This window comes from Necator americanus, chromosome V (assembly GCF_031761385.1).
Source record: "Necator americanus strain Aroian chromosome V, whole genome shotgun sequence".
Taxonomy (NCBI): domain Eukaryota; kingdom Metazoa; phylum Nematoda; class Chromadorea; order Rhabditida; family Ancylostomatidae; genus Necator; species Necator americanus.
In genome coordinates this window covers 8,334,955-8,350,372 of record NC_087375.1, presented here as the reverse complement: position 1 = coordinate 8,350,372, position 15,418 = coordinate 8,334,955, and the positions used below count along the sequence as shown (strand labels likewise).

The window sequence follows — 15,418 nt, the reverse complement described above, 5'->3', positions numbered from 1 at the left end:
AACCAACCAAAAAGTGATGGTTATTACCTTAAGTTCTTTGACAGCCGCGAATAAGTCATCAGCGCAGTTATTGAAGAACGAAAGCAAAGAAGTACGAACGATGTCAGAGTTCACTTTGACTAGCGTCCTGTAAGGAATAAATAGGATGGAGTCCGATAATATTTCGACAACGTGCAAATATGACTAGCTACTTCCTCCGAGGAATGTAAGATATCGATCCGACTGACCTCAAATCAAGAGCTTGGGTGAGTCCCTGGAGGCATCTCACGGTAATTTTGGCCACACTTCCGAAAGCGCGATTTTTGATTCGCAGCAAGGAAGCTAGACGGCAGAACAAACTAAAAAGGTTCTATTTTTGAAGTAATTATCTCAGGATACTTTCTAAAGGATTAATATTCATAAATTTGAAAGTGTTGGAGAAAAATACTCACTTAGCAACCATTTCCTTTTCCTTGTTACTAGCTGTACCCGTCTGTACGATGCTAGATCCCTCGAGGAAGTAGTTCTTGTGGGCATTGAAGTAGGCATGCATCAGTGGGAGAACGACCTAGATGGCAGCAATTCGACGAAGAAAGGTAGCATTGTAATATTGCTGTATTATCATATTATTAGCCTACGTGTTGCGACTATTAAAAAAAATCTTAATGAAGTCATTCTTTTAGAATCTTTTGGAATATAGTTTGATCCTTGAACGGCCGGTTTCGCTTCTTCTCACTCACTTTTTCAAAGAATTTCACATCTTGGCCCTCCTTTCTGAAGGTGTTCCTTCTAGTAAGTTCCTGACTCGGCTTCACTGATTTCATTTTAAGACTTGCTTGTTCCAGGTACTGGATAAGTTTTTCCAGAAGATTGTAGGCAAACCTAAATGACAAGCACTGCTGTTTCTACACCTGTGAAAATAGCGACAAAAAACTATGTTTTGTTCAATTATATGGAATTAACTGCACGGAAGAGCCCAGAACAATTTCAACAAAAAGATTCTTTAATTATATTGCTAAAAACACACCTCTTCTCCACTGAAGAACGTTCACTCTCATTTTTTGCTCTTTCCTGCGCTTGCTCTTGTTGTGGGCTAAAGGAAATAGTTAGTTGGATGGACAAATGAATGAAGAAAGTAAAATTGTGGATCCCAACTTTGCAGGCGCCTAAATAAAATTTTCACCTCGTGACGTGATATCCGTGATATTGCAAAAATTTCAGAATTTCGTTTGCCCTGAAACGATCCTTTCGACGTTCAAAATCAGTTAAAAGATCCCACGGGACCAGCGATGTAGGCATGAAACCACCTTTGGTGTTCAGGTCGTTCCACACCTGAAACGAGAGTATCACCTAGATTTCCTGACGAAAAGAGGGAAAAGAAAACTGAACCAAAGAGAAGGCTATCCAACCTTTCTGGCCCAGATAAGGTGCGAATGTTCGGCCATTTTTTCTCCAGCGGCAACCATATCCTGTAATTAGTAAATCCATAATAGTCCTATAAACGACCCGTACCCAAACGATTTCTTAAGAGAAGACTTCGAAAATATTAGAATTTGAAGGCAGCACGGCAATTTTGAAAGGTACCTTTTCCAATGTCATGCTCGACAAATCCACAGGTTTTGGTGCAAAGTTCTGGATTGATGTCCCTGAGGGAGTATGAGCGAGTTCCGCCCTGTCGGCGGCGTCACGATCAGCCAAATCGAAAGTATAACCCCACGCAATAAGTGCTCGAAGGCATTCAGAGCAGCGTTCCCTGTAGAACGCTTTTTCCTATAAAAGATTCAAATTTATGTAGAATTGTTCAGAATAATCACACTCTTCTAATGAAAAGATGGAGTGGTCAGACCATGCCAGGATTCAAATGAGTTTAAAAATATAAACTCACAAAATCTTTAAGCAAACTGAATGGCTTGAGCCTTGGGTGGGTGAACTGCTGTCGGGAATACAAATCTCCATGTGTCCATCCTTTCTCGAGCTAAAATTACAAAAGGATCCAGAAAATTGGAATGCATTACTTTTGAAAATAAGTGAAGGCCTAAACAGAAAAGGTTGACGAAATTTTTCAATAAGAGAGAAACGAAGGAAAAGTTTTAGCTGTGCGTTTTTTTTTATTTTATTCCCTTTCCAGTACTAATAAAACCTGGACTGAAGCAATCAGTTGATCCGCACAAAGAATGCACAAATGAAAAGATTTTAGAAAATGATAATCAGAAATACTTCAAAATACTACACTAATACTTTATAGTACTTTTAAATGTCACCGCAGTGAAGAAAAATTCCGTACGTCATCTATATAACAGACAAAGACAGCAATCCACTTGCTGGCTTCAAAGACTAAGCAAATTTTCTTGCCTGTTCAATATTTAACACCTTGCAACCAAAAAATTAGGCTAATCACTCTAATTACTGTGAGAAACTCACTTTTCTGGTCGCCCAGGAATCATGGAAATGTTCGGCAAAAGCATCAGTAAGTGACTGCAAATCTCTTGGAAGGTCGACGCGTGAAATATCTACCGTCTTCGGCACCCATGCGCCATCGTCCAAAGGATCCTTCAAAGAATTTAGATCAATCTAGTAAAGAAAAGATAGGTTGATGAAATTGAATCATTAAAATTATGCATAGATAGAAAGTTGACCTTAAATCTAGCCATGTCTTCCACCCCAGTGGTCAAAGTATAATCCGGCGAAATGGCTGAACCAATGGCTGTCAAGCATGGTAGAGCCTGAATAGAGAATTTTTGAGTTTATTGAGAAATTGCGATTGATTGTTCAACGTTACTAATTCTAGACTTTTTTCTCAATTTTTATGCAAAATGAAAATCAAGGGAAAACCTACCTTTCCGAACAAATCTGGATCATAAGGCCTACTGCCAAGTGAATCAAAAATGGCGTAGAATAGCAGCATTGATAGGCGTTTCTCAACTTCTGTGGCTACCCCGTACTGATTTCCATTACCGTAATACTTGCCACACCGTTCGTAGTGCAGTGTCATCAGCTGAAGAGAGTCAGATATGAATAGACAGACAGTAGCAGTACAAAAAATTCTACAACAAAATCATGGTTTATGAGGGACACAAACTTGGAGCGGAGAAGGAAAGAAACGAAACAAAAAATAGGTGGATGAAGAACAAATGTAGACTGAAATATAAACCTACTCTTAGTGGTACAAGCACATTCATATCGCTCATCTGCCGAATGTCTACGATGACCTGAAAAAGGAGATGAAATATGAATAGGAGAATAGATTGATAAGCTTCCAGAATGAACCAAATATATCCTTATTTTAGAATTAAATCCCTATCTTACACCCACATTCTTGATATTGTTGGACAATACACTTATTTCTCTTTTAAAAATAACCACAGTAAGAAAGAATATCCATAAAAATATTCTCACAATGCATTTGAAGACTACACATTTTTTAATGCTAGGATTCAATGGAGATAATGATCGGAATCAGGATTGCCCGAGGAACCTTAGGCCGGAAAGCGCGCTTGAATAATTAAAGGAGAAATTGGTTAAATTGAAATTGAATTAAAGAAAATTAAATTGAATTAAAGAAATTGGCGGTTTAAGGAATTTTCCGCAAACATGTCATACGTTTAACTACCCAAAAGTTCCCTGATACCCAACTTGTATTCATGTAGTCAAACCCCTATCTGTAGGTACAGCAAGCAGTGCAACCTACAATTTTCCTTGATGTCACGAAATAAAGTAAGATTTCCTGAGCCATTAATCCATTTTCAATGGTGTACGGCGTAGGAAAGATTTACCTTTCGAAGCAGCTTAATCATCATTCCTGGTGGCAATTCTCTCGTAATTGCCACTAGGAAGTCGGAAACGGCTTCACGTTGGTTCTTTGTTAAGGACTTCAGTCGATTCATGCGATACACCTACAAAGCGTTAGGTTAAACTGAATTAAAGTAACAATAGTCTGAGTGTTGTGAAAGAAGGAGTAAAATACCGTATGTAGTGTCGCATCCAAAAGTGCCGCATGATGTTCAGAATCTGCGAAAAAGTGAGAGTGGTTGGTGAGCAGCGGCAAGACGGCATTGCAGAGATATCGGTTAAGAGCGAGAGCTGTGTCTGATTCCAAAGCTCGTGGCTAAAAAAACAAAATATGTTCCTTCAGGAAATTTTCCGAGGTATCTCTGTAAAAGCTATCTAGATGGAACCTGTTAAACGTACCGAATCCATCATAGTAGCCGCACGCAGATCTGGTAAGAAGCTCTGTTCAAGGAAATGGAGTAACATATCCTGCGAATCGATGCCGTACACACGATCCAGGAAAAGTAGAACTGAACCCTTGTGGTTGGGCAACAGTCCGGGTAGAGGGCCGTTGTCTGAAGGGTTGAAAGTTATACATTAGACTTAAAACTAACACTATTAATAGGTTATGAGGGAAATTAACACAGCAAACATGTTAGCAATTGCTCACAATGAACGCCAAAACGTTTGTTCCTCCTGCTGCCCCCTCGAGCCATTGGTGCAGGAACCGTCAGTCCTACTGTTGTGGTTGGAGCCAGAAATTTCGTGGTGCTCGTCGGTTCCAATTCATCCAGTGAACTCTTTGCTGAACCATAGTCAGACTCGTTGTCTGACTCCTCTTCACGTAACCGAGATAGATGATGTTCTGGATTTGCTGATGGCAACGATGGCACACGATCACGATTTGCCTGCGATTGCGACACCTCATTGGCTATTTTGGCGAACGAGTGCGATACGGTGATATTGTGTTGGTGCGAGTTTGCGAATGAGCGACGACGAACTGTGATAGATGTTAGTAAGTAACACGTTAGAGCAAATCCAAAGAGTTAAAATTTGGTAGTGTAATTAGATGGAGATTAGTCAGTCTGCCTCAAAAATCAAACCAACCATCTGTTGCAGCCTGCGTAAGGTTTGGAATAGTGAACCTGAGACTGAGAATTTGCCCAAGGTCATCCAAAGAGATCAGAGATCGCAAAATAGCACGAGCTCGCAACGAATCGCCTTTTCCAGCCTGGACAACAGTTATGAGTGATTTCGAAAATTTCATCTATAAATTACAGTTACTGCAGTTACCGTGAGAAAAAAGAGAAGTACTGCAGAAAAGAGATAAAAGTCTCGCAAAATTTCTAAGCTTGAAAGAAAATTGAAAATAAAAGAGTGGCTACATACACACCTGTATAGCCATAGGATCAGGCGCACACTTTGCGAGCAAATCTACCAAAGACGAGTAGAAGTCGAGCGTCGCTGCTCCGAGATCAAGGTAATCTTCACCTTCTGCATCTTTGGAAGGATAAGACCTGAAATTAGACCGAATTGATCCAAAAAAAACAGCAAGAAGCAGAACAAATGTAGAAAATGTTTGTAGAGAATGTTTCCTTGGCAATGCCATCATTGCTTATAAAAGGAATTGAGATTGGCCTTGCAAATACTTTACAAGTGGTTAGTAGTTCTGAAGAAATGCGGGTGGGAAGAAGTCATTTTCTTCACGTTGCCCTTTTTCTTAAGAATGTGAATTTGGAGTTTTGTACAAATGTTATTTTCTAATTCGCAGGATTTCTCAAAATGGATAGTTAAGTAATCAAGTACACACAATGTCACGTTTATCAAAAGTTAGACAAAAACTTACGGAGACTCTCCTAACAGCCCGCTTTTCAACATTGTAGCGTTCTCGCCTTCTTCTTCCAAAACTCGGATATCTTCGGATAATGCGATAGCTTCCTTGAAAACATTGAGATATACGATGCTGAATAAATCAAAAGAAACAAATCAAAAGTACTGTGTGCACCTTGAAGGCAGCAAAAAGCCCCTGTCCTTCTCCCTTAAGTGCGATACCAAGACATTCAGGACGTCGGATCAAGAGTCGAATCACTAAGTTAGCGTTTTCTTCAACGTTCTCACCATTTATCCAAACACAGAAACGTAGGAAGTCAATATATCTGAAAAAGTAAGCAACTGTGTACGTAGCGGTAATTGGTAATTTTTCAGAAAAAAAATACCTGAAAGAAACTTACCTTTCTCCTTCTACTGGATCCCAACCGATATCAGGATAGCCTTTAGCAATCATTTCCGAGTTGGGTTGAAGTCCACATCTAGATAGATAGACTGCCACCTAAATAATGATGAATGAACAAATCTTTTGTAAAATAGACGCGTTTAGGATCTATAAAAGTGTCATGAGTGTGGAGTTTTAAAAACCCGTTTTTTGAATGACTCTCGACTGATGAAAATCGATGAAAATGAAGAATACACAGAGAATTTCTTTATAAACTACGCAGTAGCGTCTCCATTGCAACCCAAAACTTAGCAGCTACTGTAATTTCTCTTTGGAAAATGAAAACAACAACAGTAAACCAACTTTATCAAGCTCCTCTTCCTTTAACGCTAAAGCCAGTTCGTTATTGTCCATGAATGAAGAGTAAGCGACATCAAGTGGTACTGAACCTCTGAAGAAGAAAAAAAACCTTTTAGGATTGAATAAATTCAGCGATCTCAAATAGAGGGCATACCTTAAACTCGGTCTTGCCAAAAGCATGGTAGCATTATCCAGAAGGAATGACAGATGCTCAAACATAGCCTTTTGGTTCTGCCGAGAAGTACGGCAGAAATAGCAAAGAAATCTTGAACAGGCTACTACCATTTCGGAAGAATCCTGCAGAATATTTGGGGATTATCAAATCACTACAAGAATTGTAGCATTTCCTCTTAAACCGACTAGTTGTTTTCTAAAATTCCTCAATCACCTTTATAGGCGTCTTTTCCTTCACTTCTTCTCCTTCGTGTTCAACAGCACCTTGTTGTGCTGTTAGAATATTCATCATAATTGACATCACATTTTCGTGAACAGATAAAAGACGCATCAAGTCAGGATGTTGGAAGAAAATACGATTATTCATCAGCTTCCTGGAAACGAAGAAAATTCGGCACCTTCACAACAATAATGTGATTATATATCTTACCACAATCCTCTCTTCAAGATAGCTTCCTCAGTGTGTTCAAATTGGACTGTAAGCAATTCGCGGATCTGGATCAGATAAATGATGAAGTCTTGTACGTCTAGATTGTTCCTTTCGTGCAGCACATATGTCTGCGCCATAGCATCTTGGAGCTGGAAAAATCCCAGTCCAAATGGTAGCAGTTAAATATTAGTCCGCAATAAACCTCTCTTATCCCCGAGTATTGCCTTAACAATAGGTGGAACATTTTACGAATAAGCTCGTTGCTTTCAATGAATTCTCCCAAAGCCCAATCACGAAGCATCTTGATAACCATGTCCCTGAAAACCAAAATACAAGTTAAGGAAAGGTTATTGTGAACGTTATTTATTTGTATTGTTATTGTTATAACTAATAAAACACTCGATCAAAAGGCGGCGACAGCAAAAACTATTATGAAAAGTATTTGTATGCTCATATGTACCTTTTAAACAAATCGATGCAAAAAATGAAATCTAAGTGGAGTTAGTGAGAAGAACCGTGAAAAGAAAAAAGAAACAATAGAAAAGGAAAACAGTACCTGAAGTTTCGTGTTCCCTTTTTTGTGGCTAGGACTTTCTCATCAGCTGGAGGTGGAGGTGGTACTGCTACCACTAATCGGGCTAAGGAGTCCACCTTCAAAGCAACATTTATGTTTCACAAACTAAATCTTGGAAAATAAAAAAATTGTAATATGACTTTTATCTGAGCTAATGGCAGTGAAAGAGTAAAGCAAAGAAATTAGTGTGACACATAGGTAAATACTTCTCTTCAGTAAATATGTAAGCGGAAATTTTCGCTGGTCACAGCACACTCACCCACGATCCGTCTTCCGCCTCAATGAGTCCCTGACGATCTTCATCATCACAGTCATCTTCGTTTCCAATCTTCGCTACTAACATTGCACAGAAGTCCCTGATAAGAACACAATGCTTTCAGATTCGAAGATTGAAGATACCAAATAGTTCTTACCGCAATTGCTCTTGCAGATTTTCAGCCATTGGGCACTGGTCATATTCTACATCGTCTTCGAGGATGTCTTCCTTCTCTTCTTTGACCTTAAGAGAGATGTAGACTCTGGAGCATCAGAGTTATCACAAGATGTTTGACTTTAAAGGTTACTCTGCATTTTAGGAGACGGAACATTTGCTCTTTAGGAGGGCATCGGAACTCTTTGGTCTTTTTGGCAGCTTCTGCTGGTGGCATGTCGGTTTGCTTGATATCCATATAGCTGGAATTTTATGTAACTCTACATAATATTGTCATATATTAGTATATAATATAATATTATTTTGATACTGCAGTAGTATTATACAACATATATGTAATGTAGTACGCTATAAGACTGAATATCTTACCGCCTGCACTGGTCTTGTTGAAGTTCCGCAACAAAGCCCTCCGTGAACCCTACCAGCGATTCGATGCGGTGACGGAGCTAAAAAATTGACATACAGATTAGATAAGGCCATTTCAGTTGTAACACGCACCTGGATATCGCAGAGGTGGTCAATTATATTAACCAGCTGAATTTTCACTGGCTCAGAAAACTCAATTTCAGTTAGACCTTTTTGTGTGGTTCCTGGAGAATACGGTAATCTGCTACCTAAATTCGCCGTTCTGCTAAAAATATCTCTCTCAGTACCTGATTCATATGCAGGATCAAAAGCAGCAGGATGAATCAATTTCAGTAGTGCTTCCAGTTCAGGGTCATCTATTAGCCCAATGACAAGCAAAGAGTCGAAAAGCTTCATCAAAGGTCTGAAAGACAAATCAGTCGAGACGAAGACTCCATTGCTAGAGGTTTGTGACTCACTCGAAATGATTACAGTTGTCGCCACCTATGAGATCGCGACAGTTCATCACAGCATGTCGAGTGGCACTTTCCATAGCACTCATTACATGGGCTTTAAGTGCATCGAAGTTGATGGCAGGTGGGAGAAGCTTCATTTCTTCTTCCCGAGAGAAACTAAATGATTTTTTTGCAAATCCTGAGAAACACAGGAATAACATTAAACTAAAATGAATGACTTGATTCACATTATTCCTCATATTATCGCTGCTTTAAAGAAAGTAAAGGGGAACAAATCAACGACAATCCACTACTCACTGCGTTTTCACTGGTTCTGCAACCATGACTGGTAACATCGAGTAAACATCTCCCATAATTTGAGGATACCTGTAAAAATGTGGATATTTCAGCAAGCCTTGCTGCGAAGCGGAAGCACGCAAAAATAGCTTCGGTGGCTTAGGCATGATCACAATTTTTAAAACTATGCAAACGGTATCTTAGCATGAAAGCATGAAGTTACCTCGTTTCTGCATCCGGATCGAAGACATTTTGATGGGCCAAGTGCTCACAAAGCGGTATTACATATTCGTTACTCATAGACTGACGAGCAGTGGCATGAGTTTTGAGATGAACAGCGATAAGCAGATCATGGTAACCTTGACGCATTGGCCCAGACAGATCTAGAACGAAGCGGGGATACAAAATAGAAGAATAAAACACCACTTTCATTTCTATTGGCCAGCACTTTTACATATGACTAAGAAACCTGGAAAAAACGTCGTTCCAAAAATTAATTTTAATAAATCATATCATAGAAAGAATTTTCTTCCTCAGAAACATTTTGAAGATTCCTAACCAAAAGATAAAGGATGCAAATGAGGGAAAGCAGAAAACTTTGAAAACTAACAATGGCTCTTAACAGCGTACATGATCTGATCCTCATCAACATGCTGGCATAAGATGTGAGCCACCTAAAACAGATATTCATTTCGAACGCCTCGAATGCGCCCCTATATTATACTAGAATATCGTACCTTCTGATTGCCATGACTAGCGAGTTTGCAATATAAATTTAGCGTTTGTCGATGGAAATCCAAGAATTCCGGCTTCTCAATCATCTCAAGAATATCGAACGATTCATCTTTTTCGGGGACATAAACTGCCATAATTCGAACTGGATCGTCGCACAGTACCGACCATCCTAAAAATGGAAGATAGTTGGGGATTCTGGAACACTTGTTCGGATGATTTGACATTCGTTTGTGAATCAATTAAGTTTTTATAGTTGCAGCGAAGCGGATCGGACAAATTCAGAAAATAATATAGTTAATTCGGAGAAGCGAACAAAACCTCTTGAAATGAACCAAAGGGGCGAATGAAAAACAATAACCAGCTTTTAGATAAACACAATTTTCCTCTTAACAAAACTTTGAATGTATCCACAAACCTCGGATATCACTCAGCTTCAACGATGTGGTTCTCAAAGTCTCATTAGGGACTCTGGCCCATTGTACAGGATCCAAACATTCGACGGTGAGCCGTGGTGGACAGAACGGAACCAATGACTTGTGACATGATTTGAACATTGCAGCGGAGATGGGGAAGGTGAACTTGAGAGTACAATAAACTTGATATGATTAAATTTTGAGGAGAAAAAAACATACTTTAACTCTTCCCAACTCAAACTGAAGAATTTCGGTAGCTGTTGGTGTGAAGAAAGCGGCTGGAAACAACATGGCACCTGGTTCCAACTGAAACCAACCGATTCATACACTCAAGATTAAGTAATCTAGGGAACTTCTAAGATTTCTCTGAGCAAGAAATACGTAACAAAGTCATAAAACTGCTGAAAAACTTAAGGTTTGCAAGCGAATAAGAACTCGAAACATAAAAATCACTCAAGAGCATTTTTGATAAGTAAAAAATAAAGAAGTGGAGAAAATAAGAGGTAGGAGAAAAAAGATTCCTATCATTTAATCTCACTTTGAATCTGACACCAGTGTCCTGTCCAGATGCTTGAAACGACAGCTCTCCTATCGATGTGTCGATAATGCATCCAATAAGTGTTCCAGAAACCTGAATTGACTTAGGCATTTATCATAATCCTGGTCTAGGAAAGTCTAAGGAAAATTTGGGGTTGTTTTAAATTCGGAACAACTTCAACTCCAATTCGGAACAACTTCAAAACAAAGAACGAACATACCTTCGTGTTGGTGGCATCAGAAACATGCGAAAGTAACTCAGCTGCATTCATCATGTAACAGTTACGGTACTCCAGGCTGAATAATAGAAGACAAACTACTCTTTTCACAAGCTTAAACTCCCAACACTAACTCACAAACTTCCAAAGTTAATTCTCAAATTTTTCAACTTTTTTTTTAACTTGCGGATAAATTCACCTGTCCATTGATGTCCCGTTCCCTTCTGCGTACAAACACCGTCTTTCCACGTTTTCCTGCTCAAATGTTGGCGAATAGAAATGGTACTGGGTCGTTACCCATCCAACCCACACTTGACTTGGATCTTGTCCAGGGAAAATACGCAGGCCATAATAATATTCATCAACCTGAGATCAGAATTTCTATACAATTGTTAGAAGAATAATTCGATTAATACGAACTTTGTCCGCGTGCTCAATGAGAGCCTGAGCATCGCTTTCGTGTTCGATTTCTGCAGGAAGTTCGATTGCAACTTGGGATCCACGTTTATCCATGGTCACTGTGTGTTCCTGAAAAAAAAAATGTTGAAATACATCGACTTCTTGACCTCTTTCCAGTATTGTATTCAGAAGGCCAGGAAAATTTAGTAGAATCGCGACTGTAGATGTAACTACTTCGCCTTTAGCTCCTAGGACTGTATTAGTTTAAAAATGTTGTACTTCTAGTTCGACCGACATTTGTTGCACTCCTAACCGGTCCCATCGCAACAAATTTCCGTTATGTTTGCAGTGTTTTGGCTATGTATTTTGGCGAATTCTCATAGAAAAAGGTGCAAAACCATGAATACACTTCACAATACTTTCGTCATTCATTCCTTACGCAGATGAAACGTGAAAGAAAGCTCGAAATTTCCAGCAAATCATCTAATGTCCTTTTTCCAAAAAAAAACAAACCTTCTTTTTCTTCTTGTTTTTGGGTGAAACTGGCCGCTTGATAGTCAACTGACGGCCGGGACCAGACGATGGCATGTCATTAGATGCTAAAATAGGCCAGAAAGAAAATGTCGACATTAGGTAGTGTTGAGTCAAGGACACCCACACAGTCACGTCAGAAAAAGCTACATTAGAAGTAGTACTTGTCTGCTTACTTGCTTCTACAACGCAGTAATTTATCCTCACCAAGTACATCCTTTTGTCCTGCTGGTGCACCAGTTTCGGATACAACGCTTGCCGCGTCAAATGATCTCCAGTTTGATTTTTGACCGCCCAAACGACTATTCTTTTCTTCTTTTGATTTAGAATCTCTAAAATGACGAACAGCTTGTCAAGGAAAATAAAATTTCTCAAACAATTTTTCCCCCACAAAAAAATCGAAGGAAAGAGAGCAACTTGTTCAGTAATGCTTTTAAAAAGTTGTGGTAGGAATAAATCTGGATGGAAAACTCACGCAAATTATTAGAAATGAGCTATTTTTACATAGTTTTTCTACGGGGGAGAATAGATACAGAATTTCAACAGAAACTTTCCGCAAACGGAATCAAAAATGCAAGTGACTTGTTAAATCTGTTAGGTTTCATTAGGAGGAGTCACTAGAATGAACAACAAGACCGACTTCTTCCTGGAATGACTGCTATCGCGAAGTCGACTCAGCAGTCCACCTTTCTTCTGCGGTTTTTCACGATCTGCCATCGCTTTCAGGCGTTCTTCTGCAGCTACACGATCCTCTTGAGGTAGCTCTACCAGCGAGCCCCTTAAACGGCATGCGTACAACCGTGCCAAACAGAACATAATCTATCAGGAAGAAGAAAAGTAGAGAAAGTAACAGAGTCATTACAACGGTTCATGCTAGGAAACTGACTTTTTTTTTTGTTTTTGCCTCGAAAAAAAAATAACAGCTAAACAGAATTGATCAAGAAGCGGCAAACCGCAACTAACGAAATCCAAAGAACTCTTAGAGCAACCAAATGGAGACAAAGTTAAGTTGCACAAATCACAATAAAGCAGTTATTCAAAGGCAACTGTCTAAAGCATTGAAAAAATTCGCATGTCTAAACACACAACGAATTCCATTCTAAAGTGCTTTCAGTTGTCTGTTGTTTCCCTCATTGTTTATTTTTTTTTACGCAACAACTACCGCCAACACTTGCTTTTTTCGAGTCTTTTGAAAAATATTCCCATCTAAGCAATTATTTTGTAAAACAACTTGCAAAAGTTACAACTGGTAGACGATAAAAAAAATGCGTTGACCATATCGTACGCAATCGTACGCTTGGGAACGAAATTTCGATTCATCATCATTCTAAAACAATTTATGATCGCTGAATGAATCCATATTACTGTGTCTCTTCAAAACAGCTAACAAATTGGTTCTCTTGCTAATCTACCTTGCTCCGTGCTTGCCAAAACATCTAGTGTAGTGTCTCTTGTAAACAATATTTATACAGTTGGATCAAAACCTAAAGCCTGGTGCAGCTGGGTAAGATGCTGCGGTCGCGGTGGAGTTAGGAGCTGTGATCCTTCACTAACTCCACCCGTACTGCAGAAGCGTGTGGGGCGAACGATGGTCCCATTACGATCGCAGCCTAGCTCCACCGCGCAGCCTAAAGGCTGCGCATCACGAAATGGATCTGGTTTGGAAATCTCGGGAATAGTTCAGGTTGTAGATTACGGGAACCAGCGTGACTCCGCTGGTTTCCGTAATCTGCAAACCTAACTCACTCAATTCCCCTAATCGTCCTAAAAAAAAACGGCACGGGAACGGCGTTAGTTACAACGGAGCACCTTAGATCACGTCGCCTTGTACGGACCCCTCAGCAGCCTATTCATTGGTTTTATTTGAATAAGCTGGTAAGCATCTATAACTGATGTTCGACAGTTCGCTCGCGGACGCGAAGGATAACGCGTTACAACTGATTTCGTAAGAGAGAACACCGTCTTTCACCACTTTTTTTTACAACGATTTGGAGAAGTTAATTGGACCCACGCTGGTTTCCGTAATCTACAACCCGAACAGGAATTTCCCTAGGGGTTCCGTACTACGTCAATTTCGTGATACACCGCCTTTAAAGGCAGCCTGGTTCAATCGCCTACGCAATTGCACGGGGCATCAGGTTTTTTTTTGCCTGACTATAATACACGAATGTCATATACATACTTGTAATTAGCTTTAATCACAACGTTACATGCAAAATGTAACACATGCACGTCACACCTGTCATGCACAGCACCACACCACAGTAGCACAGTAGCATTCTGCGTAGGACCTGATCGCGTCCAGCCAAGAATGTCGTTCTTCTCCTTCCATTCGAAGCCACGTAAGCACCGATTCGTCGAACGAATACAGTCCGTAGTTCATCAATGTGAGCACTCTACGACGCTGACTAAAGGGATTAAACACACTCTCGCCCTGGTTACTGTGTAATGGAATGTGGTATTAGTTGATTGTGGTAATGGCACTCATCAAAGAGATTTTGATAGGCGTTCAGTGTCTGATTGGGTCAACAAAGTCACTGCAATGCACGGGAATTTTCGGTTAATGTTTGCGCAGTTTTATTTGAGTTTCATATGGGCATTTGCACAATCAGCTCGAAACCCTACCTCTAGTTTCAAAGAGATTCTACTGCAAATTTTGCCCAATGTAAAGGTAATGCTGGAATTTTGCACTTTCCAGAAGATCTGCACAAGTTTTCAAAAATTTAGATGATGTTAGGAAATGGGAAGAAAATGCGAAATGAAGAACCCGAGTGATCTAGCCAAAGACAGCAGTGACTCCGCCCACTCCCATCACCGTCCCATAGTGTTAATCTTCACTCAAAAAATCACAACTTGCGTACCAAAAGACACCATGCCTTACAGATCTGTTTACATCAAACAAATACCTAAGTGCGAGTGATTCATGTTCATGGTCACCGTCGAATGATGGTTGTTTCGAACGATTCGATCGATCGTCATCGGATTCACGTGAATCCTTTAAGCTGAGCATGTTGCCGATAAAGGATTTCTGAACAGACATAACATTCAAGGTTCACCGTGTTACAATGCTACAAATTCACCTTGCGATCCTTTGACTGGTCCTGGAACTCTTGCGGTATTCCCGGTGCTCGAATTGTAGATACCATTGACATACTTCGTGGTTTGAATTCTGCTAGTGCTTTCGCTATCGCCTCTTTGTCTCTGAAATCAATAACGTCACAATCAAGATTCAAAATCCTCTATCTTTGCTGAAAATAGCGTTAATTGAGTGCTACACGCATTCACTTCTCTTACCTCCAGAAGTATTCCGAATCATCGTCGGACCATCTTCAAAGAAACACTGTACTAACACAAGTCCAAAAAAAAGAGTTAAAGATGAAAAAATACTAAAAGACTAACTACAATTATCTCATATGTAACCAAATGTTTTGTGAATGTGGTAGACCAGGAAGTATTAGGGGAAAAGATAAGAAAGCGGAAGTTAAGCTGAGGGGAAGTTAGGCAGGAAATGTTGGAGGAAAATAGTTTATCGAGTATTTCTTGTTGAGATTGCGCATAAAC

At 39.7% G+C, this 15,418-nt stretch overlaps 1 protein-coding gene across 4 annotated transcripts in view; it reads right to left on the bottom strand.

Annotated features, from left to right (window-relative positions):
• Positions 1-15,418, bottom strand: part of RB195_013289 (uncharacterized protein) — a gene marked incomplete at both ends in the record, with an annotated part of 59,074 nt that overhangs the window by 17,345 nt on the left and 26,311 nt on the right. For 2 of the 4 annotated variants that reach the window (XM_064203035.1, XM_064203038.1), the window contains 51 exons: positions 28-127; positions 228-338; positions 432-547; positions 720-861; positions 1,007-1,072; positions 1,163-1,311; positions 1,389-1,448; positions 1,564-1,749; positions 1,865-1,954; positions 2,401-2,529; positions 2,616-2,702; positions 2,816-2,974; positions 3,135-3,188; positions 3,753-3,872; positions 3,944-4,084; positions 4,168-4,322; positions 4,418-4,747; positions 4,855-4,978; positions 5,141-5,264; positions 5,594-5,685; positions 5,753-5,903; positions 5,979-6,076; positions 6,323-6,410; positions 6,474-6,616; positions 6,708-6,867; positions 6,924-7,072; positions 7,126-7,240; positions 7,480-7,574; positions 7,757-7,853; positions 7,911-7,996; positions 8,061-8,169; positions 8,297-8,373; positions 8,426-8,517; positions 8,581-8,696; positions 8,752-8,904; positions 9,046-9,114; positions 9,248-9,407; positions 9,635-9,698; positions 9,762-9,928; positions 10,175-10,337; positions 10,392-10,478; positions 10,711-10,803; positions 10,931-11,006; positions 11,127-11,293; positions 11,348-11,455; positions 11,840-11,925; positions 12,065-12,189; positions 12,498-12,635; positions 14,764-14,885; positions 14,938-15,058; positions 15,152-15,184. In XM_064203035.1, the coding sequence (XP_064058917.1) occupies positions 28-127; positions 228-338; positions 432-547; positions 720-861; positions 1,007-1,072; positions 1,163-1,311; positions 1,389-1,448; positions 1,564-1,749; positions 1,865-1,954; positions 2,401-2,529; positions 2,616-2,702; positions 2,816-2,974; positions 3,135-3,188; positions 3,753-3,872; positions 3,944-4,084; positions 4,168-4,322; positions 4,418-4,747; positions 4,855-4,978; positions 5,141-5,264; positions 5,594-5,685; positions 5,753-5,903; positions 5,979-6,076; positions 6,323-6,410; positions 6,474-6,616; positions 6,708-6,867; positions 6,924-7,072; positions 7,126-7,240; positions 7,480-7,574; positions 7,757-7,853; positions 7,911-7,996; positions 8,061-8,169; positions 8,297-8,373; positions 8,426-8,517; positions 8,581-8,696; positions 8,752-8,904; positions 9,046-9,114; positions 9,248-9,407; positions 9,635-9,698; positions 9,762-9,928; positions 10,175-10,337; positions 10,392-10,478; positions 10,711-10,803; positions 10,931-11,006; positions 11,127-11,293; positions 11,348-11,455; positions 11,840-11,925; positions 12,065-12,189; positions 12,498-12,635; positions 14,764-14,885; positions 14,938-15,058; positions 15,152-15,184 (6,043 nt within the window). Of the gene's footprint in view, positions 1-27; positions 128-227; positions 339-431; positions 548-719; positions 862-1,006; positions 1,073-1,162; positions 1,312-1,388; positions 1,449-1,563; positions 1,750-1,864; positions 1,955-2,400; positions 2,530-2,615; positions 2,703-2,815; positions 2,975-3,134; positions 3,189-3,752; positions 3,873-3,943; positions 4,085-4,167; positions 4,323-4,417; positions 4,748-4,854; positions 4,979-5,140; positions 5,265-5,593; positions 5,686-5,752; positions 5,904-5,978; positions 6,077-6,322; positions 6,411-6,473; positions 6,617-6,707; positions 6,868-6,923; positions 7,073-7,125; positions 7,241-7,479; positions 7,575-7,756; positions 7,854-7,910; positions 7,997-8,060; positions 8,170-8,296; positions 8,374-8,425; positions 8,518-8,580; positions 8,697-8,751; positions 8,905-9,045; positions 9,115-9,247; positions 9,408-9,634; positions 9,699-9,761; positions 9,929-10,174; positions 10,338-10,391; positions 10,479-10,710; positions 10,804-10,930; positions 11,007-11,126; positions 11,294-11,347; positions 11,456-11,839; positions 11,926-12,064; positions 12,190-12,497; positions 12,636-14,148; positions 14,266-14,763; positions 14,886-14,937; positions 15,059-15,151; positions 15,185-15,418 lie in introns of all 4 variants that reach the window. The other 2 variants (XM_064203037.1, XM_064203036.1) reach the window with 2 other exon arrangements.